The following is an 8606-nucleotide window of genomic DNA, read 5'->3' as shown; positions in this document are numbered from 1 at the left end:
GGGGGGGGGCGCGAGAGTAGGCCACGGGCAACCCCCTCTCATGCTCCTGCACCCCAGCTTCAGGCTAGGTGACCTGGAGGCTCCGGAGCTGCCTGCCACGGGGGTCCCTTCACAGGGCAGGACAATGCCCGGGACTCAGCCAGGGACCCTCAGGTCCTCAGCTCTGCCTTGGCAGGGCTGTGGGGCGGGGAGCGAGGTCCCTAGCTCTGTGTGTGTGGGGGGGGGGGGGGGGGGGGGGGGGGGGGGAGGGAGAGTGGGGGAGGCCCTGGCCTGTGAGGCTGTCTCCCTCCTACCTCCCTGGGGTGGGTGGGGCTAATGCACCCGCACCTACACCAGGTGACCCGCTTACAAGGTGTTCTGTGCAGGACGCCCCTCCCCGCTCCCCGCACGGCAGGGCCAGCCCCGCCCTGGGGCACCCAAGAAGAGGGGACAAGCCAGGGGCCTATGGGGCTCTCACCCAGCAGCGTCGAGCAGCCGTCCCCCAGCGGGTAGCGCTGGTAGCGGGGGATGCTGAGAGGCGGCAGGGCGTGGAATCGCCGCTCCAGCAGCGGCTCCAGGCGCGAGGCCGACGGGTCGGCAGGGTGGAAGAGGTTGTAGACTTGCTGGCAGGCGGGCCGCAGCTGGAACACTGGGGGGCGGAGGGGGGCGGGAGTCGCAGAGCCTGGAGCTAGCTCCGCCCTCAGGAGGCGGGGCCTAGAGCAGGCTGGGATTGGGTGCAGTGCGACGGGACGGGGTTGGGGATACAGAGAAACCCGAAAGAGGGTCTCTATCAACTTTGGGATTCTGTTTGGGCCACTGTCCCTTTATTAACCAAATTTGTTTTAATTGAAAAAGTTATAATGACGGTGGTTAAAAAAATTTCTTTTTAAGTACAGAAATATATATGATAAAACACATACAACGGAGGGTTCCCTTTCTCCCCAGAGCGCCGGGGCTGGCGCCCCACCTGCAACTTTTGGGAGCCTCATGCGCATGCGCGGCCCGAGCCCCCCGGGGGGGGGGGGAGGAGCCATCCTCCGCTATTAGAAATGTCTGTAGGCCAGTGCGATGGGGCTGTGCTTTCGAACATCTCATAATTGATGGGAAGATCACGTGAATGTCATTATAAACTATCAGTAACATATATCTCACTTTAAAACATACAAATAGGAACATAATCTATGCTTTTTGAACATAATCTGTGCTTTTTTTTCATTTAACACAATAAATGGGAGTCTTTCGTATCAGCACTCTAGTTCCGCCCCATTCTTTTTAACTGCGGTGGGGTATTCCATTGTATGGCTGTGCCGCAATTGATTTAACCAGCTCGAATCCCGTAGGTTGGTTGTGGTTTTTCACCGTTACAGATGACGTTGCCCTAACATCAGTGTCTCTGAGTCTGTGCACTCATACCGAAGCCACTGTTTACTTGCTCTTGGGCAAGTGTCTACGCCTGCCTCTCTGAGCCTCAGTTTCCTGCTGGGGCCCCTGCACAGCTCCTGTAGGATGGCAGGTCTCCCTGGACCGCACTCGTTGATCCCGGGGTCATTGGGCAGGGACTGCTGCTCTGACGGCTGCTTAGCCCACAGGTTCCGTCTCCCTGTGTGTGTAGCCATGAGGAGGAACCTGGAGCAGCGTGGCTGTGGTCCCTCTGGGGCTGGGAGGCCACCCGATCGAGGAGACTTTGGGGGTGCCAGGCTTCACATCTCTTCCTTATGGGAAGACCTTAGGCCTGGGAGACTGGCTCTGGCCCCATCTGATCCTGGGGCAGCCCCTTCCATCTCTGGACCTCAGCTCCCAGAGGTGCCTTGGAGATTAAACGAAACAGCGTGCTGGGAAATGGGGCCAGGGACTGAGCTGCTGAAGCTGGAGCAAAGGAGAGCAATGGGTCCTTGGTGGGGGGTGCAGAAAAGAGGAGGAAGGGGCCTGGGATGTGGCCATGGCCTCATGACGGGGGTCCACTGAGACCTTCTGCCCAGCTCATGTCCGCCCCCCCATCCCCCCCGCCTCACTCCTCCCCTGCAGGGACTCTCACCATCCAGGGAGGGGATGACGGTCTTCCTCAAGGCCAGGACCAGCCCCAGCGGGCACCCAAAGAGGAAGAGGTCAGCGATCTCAAAGTCGAACTTGCCCACGGCCCCTGCGCCATCCAGCATGGTGGAGCTGCTTGAGTGGCGGGAGCTGGGCTCATTCCTCAGCACGCTGGCATGGAGGCTGCAGATGGGGGGGGGGTGAATGAGGTCACACCACAGCCCTTCTCGGGGCTGGCCTGTCCTTAGCCTCCTGAAAGAGGCTCCTCAGGGGTCATCAGGTCCAAAGGAGGCTTGGTCCCTGTGTGGTCCTGTGAGTGCAGCTGTCCAGCACCTGCTGGGACACCTCCGGTGACAGCAGGTCCCAACCTCTCTAGGGAGCCCACCACCTTTGGGACAGCCCTGACCGGGATCACGCCGCCCCTGGTCACTTCTGCTCCCTGATTCTGCCATCCCCACTTCCAGCCCTGGTCAATCTGTTCCCTCTGACTCAAGATGACCCAAGGCGTGTACAAGACCACATCTGTACCCAACAAGCACCTTCTCCTGGCTGAAGAGCTGTGGCCCAGTCTGGGGATCGCAGGACAAGGGCCGGGGGGCCTCCAGCACCCTCACGTGGGCCATCGGCACGATCTTATCCATGTTCTCACTTCTGAGCCGTCCCTCTGTCTTAGAGTCCCCGTACTACCCACCTGGACAGGAAGGCCTGGTGCTGCTGGATGGTGTCCAGCTCGTAGGTGGACGAGTCACTCCTCTTGCGGGGCAGCTGCTGTTTGGGGTCCTCAGCGCCGTTGCTTCGGGGGATGTCGATGTTGCTGCGGCTCAGGTGCCGGCTGCTCTCCAGGTTGCTGCCATGTGCCGCATTGACCGTCGTGCCCGGGGACAACAGGTCAGTGTCCTGGAACGGCCCCATGCAGGCTCACTGCCCGGTGGCCACTGGCCTGGCCCCCTCTTCAGTGTCCTGGAAGCCGTGTCTGCCCTCCTGACTCCAGGCCCACTGGCCACTGCTCAGCGGCCTCTCACCCAAGCCAGGGAGGGAAAAGCCCTGTCCCTCTGTGCCCCACGGTCCCCCCCAGCCTTCACTCCTGGCCTGGCCTGCCCATGTGGGCCTTGCTGATCTCCCACTGATCCCGCTGCCTCGCCCGGCCTGCCAGGCCATTTGCTACTCTGCAGCAGAGGGACCCTGGGTCCTCTCTCCTACTGGGAAGCTCAGAGGATCCACCCCCCAGGACCAGAGCCTGCTCCCCACGGTGCAGACCCTGCTTCACCGCCTGCTGAAGCTGCCGTGCTCCTAGGTTGAGCCGCAGCGCAGCTGTTCACCTGTCCCACGCATCCACCCCCTGCCTTTGGGCACCTGCATTAGCAACCTCTGCCCTTCCCTTTTTCCGCAGGCCTCTGGGATGTTTGGAGCCAGAGGGTGACAGTCCTCAACCTGGAGGTCCCCTGCTCCGGGGGCTGGGGGAAGCTAGTACCTGCACACTGGCCACACTGCCCCGGCGGCTGCTGCTCTGACTCTCAGACACCGTCTGGTTGCTGCAGCATAAGGCATCGAACGCCAGGATGCCCCCGACGCAGTCCCCGATCAGGCAGACCTGGAGGGGGAGAGGCTCAGGGGCCTGAGAGCCCACCCTGCCTGCTGGAGGGCTGGCTGGGGAGAGCCCTGGCCTGGAGGACCAGGCCAGCCCACCCTGCAGGGTTTCTGTCTTCCCTTCCCCCACCCCACAACTCACCTGCCCGTTGAAGGTCACGCCCTCCTGGGACTTGATGAAGTCCCCGTAGGCGAGGTTGGCCCGCTGGATCACTGTGGCAACGGCCTCCTGGTAGTGGGGTGAAGAGGTTGCCAGCAGGGGCAGGGCGGCCAAGGGGATGTGGTCCTGGCTGCTGGACAGACAGCCTTCGTCGTGGCTGTAGGGGCTGAGGCTGGGGGCGGGAGACCGGTCAGGAGAGAGCAGGTGGCCTCAGCTCAGCCCAGTGGGCCCCTCTTCCCTGACCCGAGCATCAGAGCAGGAGCTGCCTGACACCCTGAGAGCCTCAGCCCTGACTTGGCAAACCTCGTGGGGATGCTTCCAGGCCAGGCATGGGGAACAGGGCCGGGGAGTAAGGCCAGTATGTCAGAGGCAGGTCAGCATCCCCACATTACAGATGCAGAAACTGAGGCTCAGCTTGGCCCCTCCAGGACTCTAGGCTCGGCCATCTGCGTAGGTTTTGCTGCCTCCCGGCAGAATAGGCTAAACGGCGGGTTTGGATGTCGGCACTGTGGTCCCAGTACTGTGGCTGCGGTGGTGGTGGTGGGGGTGTCTCCTGACCCTCAGGGCCAGGGGAGGGGCAGGTGGCAGCCAGCCTGGGCACTCACTCGGAGACGAGGGCGAAGGCAGCAGAGCAGATGGGCGGGCAGGGCACCAGGCGGATGGCCAGGTGGCCCAGGGCGCTGGGGTAGTGCACGCGCATGACGGTGTCGAACACGGTGGCGATGGTGTTGGTGTCGCCCTGCTTGGAGCCGGGGTCCCCGGCGCCCGTGTCCAGGATGGTGCCTCCGTGCAGCAGCAGCAGCAACACGTGGATCTTGGAGGGCGGCACGGCCAGCGGCGGGCTGACCTCGTCCTGTGCGGGTGGGGGGGTTGGGGGGGTGAACTTCCTGGGGACTCGGCTCCTGGCCGAAGATTTCCGTCCTGCTGGGGGGGACGCTTGTGGCGGCCCAGTCACTCCCTCTGAGACCCCGTCTCAGTTCCTCTGCTCCGGGGCCTGGTGCCCCTCCCCCGGGGGGACCCAGCTGCTTCTGCCCCTCCCCTCTGTGCTCAGCCCTGCTCCCTGCCAGCCGGGGCACAGAGGACACGGAGGGAGAGGGTCTCTTCCTTCCGAAGCACAACGCCACCTCCCATCTGCGGGCCCAGGCAGGGGCTTCTGGGCTGCCAGCCTTGGGGGGCAGGCAGAGGCTCAGCCCCGTGCGGGCCTTTGGGGCCTGCCTGCCCTCCGTGTGTCTGTGTCCAGACGTCGGTGTGTCACAGGCTCTCTCTTTTTTAAAATTTATTTTATTTTATTTATTTATTTTTGGCTGCGCTGGGTCTTCGTTGCTGTGCGCAGGCTTTTCTCTGGTTGCCGCAAGTGGGGGCTATGCACGCAGGCTTCGTTGCTCCGCGGCATGTGGGATCTTCCCTGACCAGGGCTCGAACCCGTGTCCCCTGCATTGGCAGGGGGATTCTTAACCACTGTGCCACCAGGGAAGCCCTCACAGGCTCTCTTAAGAGGGGCTGGGGGGGACTTCCCTGGCGGTCCAGTGGTTGAGAATCCGCCTTCCAATGCAGGGGATGCAGGTTCGATCCCTGGTTGGGGAACTAAGATCCCACATGCTGCGGGGCAACTAAGCCCGCGCCACAACTAGAGAGAAGCCTGTGCACCGCACCGAAGACCCAATGCAGCCAAAAACCAAACCAAACCAAACCAAACCAAAAAAATTCTGAGGCAAGCAATTAAAGAAAAAAAAGAAAGAAAAAGAGGGGCGGCGGGGGTCAGGGATTCAGATTCAGCTTTGCCGCTCAGCCAGCAGCTCTGAGCTCTCCCTCCATCTACATGGGCCCTCCCCCGCTGCCCCAGGCCCATGGCCCCCCGGCTCTGCCATTCCCAGCCTCTAAGACCAAGGTCCTCAAGAGCAGAGATGTCCCAGAGGTGGCAGAACCCCAGCATCTTAGAGTGGGGAGGGCAACGCAGGTGTGTCTGTCTGAACCCCCCCTCATTTGTGAGGAGTCAGCCCTGCTTATGAAGTCCAAGTGAGACCTGCACACATCCACCATGGGAATGGAACTGTTCTATCTAGAGACGAGGTGGCCCAGAGACGACAAGGGACTTAGTCTAATATCACACAGCGCATCAGTTCCAGGCTGGACCGGAAGCCAGAGCTCCTGCCACCAGCTCAGTGCTCTTCTGCTACCCTAGGCTGTCGCCCCACCCCCAGGGGCCTCTCCCCATCCCCGGCTTCTGGTGTGCGAGGCCAGGGCCAGGGCCCAAGGGAGCCACAGGTGAGTACCTGCCTTGCCCATATTATGTCAGGGGCTGAGGGGGGCGGGGAAGGGAGCTGAAGACAGGGGCCCGTCCCTAAGGAACTCAGGAGCAGAACAAGGGGCTGAAGCCATCTGGAGGGTCCATGCGGGGTCAGCTGGCCCTGAACTGGGCACTGAACCCAGGGACTGGCGAGGCCACCGGGAACGGGTCAGGCTGGGCTGGGAGCCTCTGAGCAGCAGAGGGCTTTGGGCGGGAGGAAGGCTGGTGGGTGGTACCGGGCCCGGGGTGGAGGCAAGGCTGGGCTGCCTCAGTCCCCACGAGGGGGCTGGTCATCGGCCGGTCGTGGGCCACAGGGCCTGGGCAGAAATGAACTCACGGCCCAAGGCAGGGTGTGGTCACTGGCTGCCCAGACCACAGGCCAGGACAGAAGCACCAGATGGTCCCGAAGACTGATCAACACAGCCGGGCGAGAGGCTCAAGGAAGGCACGTCTTACAGCACCCCCCCTGTCACCCAGACGTGGCCCCTAGTCACCTGGGACGGGCAGGGCTGGGCAGTGCGGGGCTGAGAGAATCCTGCCTGTGCCTGGCTGCTGGGGCCCAGCGCTGGAGGCTGGGGACTCTTCGGGGACCCAGGAGGCCGGTCCGAGACACAGCTTTCCTCCCATTCAAACTGCTTTCTACAGGGGCACACCCTGCCTGAGACTCGAACCCCAGTGGGAACAGAGCCATTGGGAGGAGGGGCCTGGGAGCCAGCTCTGGAGAGCCGGGGGTCCCCAGCAGCGACTAGGTAAAGCCGTCCTCCTTCCTCGAGCCTGGGAGAAGAGCCTCCAGTTTGGGGACCGTTGCCAGCAGAGGGATCTGGCTCTGGATGGCGGTGTCCCAGAACCAGTGCTGGGTCCAAATGCACATCCCCAGAAAGATCCAGAGCCCGAGGCCCCTTCTGCCCCTCCTCGGGGGCCGTCAGAGCTGTGTGCACCGAAGGCAAGGAGGGGGCTCTGTTTGCTTTATCGCCATTAACCGGCAATTGGGAATCAGTTCCCCTCGTTCCAGTTACCCTTCTAGAAAAGGCCGCTTCGACCTCAGACCTCAAAGAGAACCCCAAGAGGAGGAGGCCGGTGCGGATGCACCCCCTCCCCGGTCCAAACTCCCCACGGGTCCTGAGTCCCCAGAGGTGCCGTCTCCACCTTGGGCAGCTAGAGGCCAGGGCAGTGAGGTGACCGCAGCGTGTGACGGCCCCACTCTGCCCCGGCTCCTGCCCCAGTGCAAACAGCCCTGACTGCCCACAGGTGGGGTAGGAGAAGGGGCGCGAGCTCCATGCAAGGAACCCCCGAAGCGGACACAGGCGCTCTACCAGGACAGCTTGACTGGACACTTAGCGCTCTTCCCACCCCCGGCGGGGCGGCCCCATCACTCCTGCCTAGATGACTTTCGCTTCCTCCCCTTCTATCTTTTTTCCTTCAGGGACTTCAGACAAGCTGAGCACAAGGTGAAGATACTATTTTTGATCTGGAATTTCCAAGTTTCTCAGTTTGCTTTCCAAGGGTGGAGCGGGGTCAAGGCCTTCCTCGGGGGACCTGTCTGCAGTCCCTACTGGCTCTCAGGGGCACCAGAGGGGCTGGGCCCCAGGCCTCTCTCCAGTGGTGCCCAGGCCAGCGTGGACATGATGCTGTGGGAGCCAAGTTCTGCCTCCATGGTCTCCCCCGCGGGACTGGTCCTTTACGCCCTGCCCCCGCTGCTGCAGCCCTGGCCCTCTCCACCTTGGCACCCACCTCGATGATGTTCAGCTGCTCCACACTGGAGGCCACCCTGAACTCGGGGGCGCTCTGGCGGTACAGACCGTCTGCAACACAGAAGCGGTGGGTGGGTGTGAGCAAAGGGGCGGGCCCAGCGGACAGAGGCTGTGACCGTGACAAGCAGGGCCCGAGGTGTCCCCCCTAACCCCCCTGGGTGCTTCAGTGCTCCTCCTTAGGAGGCTGTAACCTGCAGCCCCCAGCTGGTTACCCTGTGTGTCCTCTGGCTCAGGGCTTTCGATTTTGTCCATGAGGTCATTGGAGTTCCACTTGGTGATGTCCTTGGGGAACATTTCCTCTGAATCGGACAGGTCCTCTGGGGAGGAGAGAGAGGGGCTTCAGCACCCCGATCAAGGCAGGGAGTCAGGGGAGGGGGGCGCTGGGAGGCCTAAGAGTGGCCGCTCTGGGGGCCCCCGTGCTTCTCTGGCCCGTGTGGCCCTCCCCACTTGGTTCTATGCTCTCCCTTCCTTAACAGGACGGACACACGGCCACATACTCACCGGGCTTCTGCCTGATGTTTTTCAAAAAATTGTGGTAACTTTCACTTAACATAAAATTTACCATTTTAACCATTTTCAAGTAGCATTTAGTCCATTCACAATGCTGTGCAACCATGAGCTTTATCTGGTTCCAGAACTTCTCCATCTCCCCGGATGGAAACCTGTCCCCATTAGCAGTCATGCCTCATCCCCCGCCTCTCCCAGACCCTGGCAACCACCGGTTGACTTTCTGTCCTTATGGATTTGCCTGTTGAGGACATTTCCCATACATGGGATCATACAGTATGTGGTCTTTTTTTTTTTTTTTTTT

At 61.8% G+C, this 8606-nt stretch overlaps 1 protein-coding gene across 2 annotated transcripts in view; it reads right to left on the bottom strand.

Moving 5' to 3' along the window:
* Positions 1 to 8606, bottom strand: part of PITPNM2 (phosphatidylinositol transfer protein membrane associated 2) — a 32369-nt gene that overhangs the window by 6060 nt on the left and 17703 nt on the right. For both annotated transcript variants that reach the window (XM_007448676.1, XM_007448677.1), the window contains exons 7-14: positions 8008 to 8112; positions 7776 to 7846; positions 4363 to 4610; positions 3740 to 3929; positions 3482 to 3601; positions 2702 to 2907; positions 2015 to 2193; positions 458 to 628 (exon numbers count right to left, since the gene is read on the bottom strand). In XM_007448676.1, the coding sequence (XP_007448738.1) occupies positions 458 to 628; positions 2015 to 2193; positions 2702 to 2907; positions 3482 to 3601; positions 3740 to 3929; positions 4363 to 4610; positions 7776 to 7846; positions 8008 to 8112 (1290 nt within the window). The remainder of the gene's footprint in view (positions 1 to 457; positions 629 to 2014; positions 2194 to 2701; positions 2908 to 3481; positions 3602 to 3739; positions 3930 to 4362; positions 4611 to 7775; positions 7847 to 8007; positions 8113 to 8606) is intronic.

This window comes from Lipotes vexillifer, unplaced genomic scaffold, assembly GCF_000442215.2.
Source record: "Lipotes vexillifer unplaced genomic scaffold, Lipotes_vexillifer_v1.1 scaffold21, whole genome shotgun sequence".
NCBI classification, from domain to species: Eukaryota; Metazoa; Chordata; class Mammalia; order Artiodactyla; family Lipotidae; genus Lipotes; species Lipotes vexillifer.
This window is presented reverse-complemented; position numbering and strand designations above follow the sequence as displayed.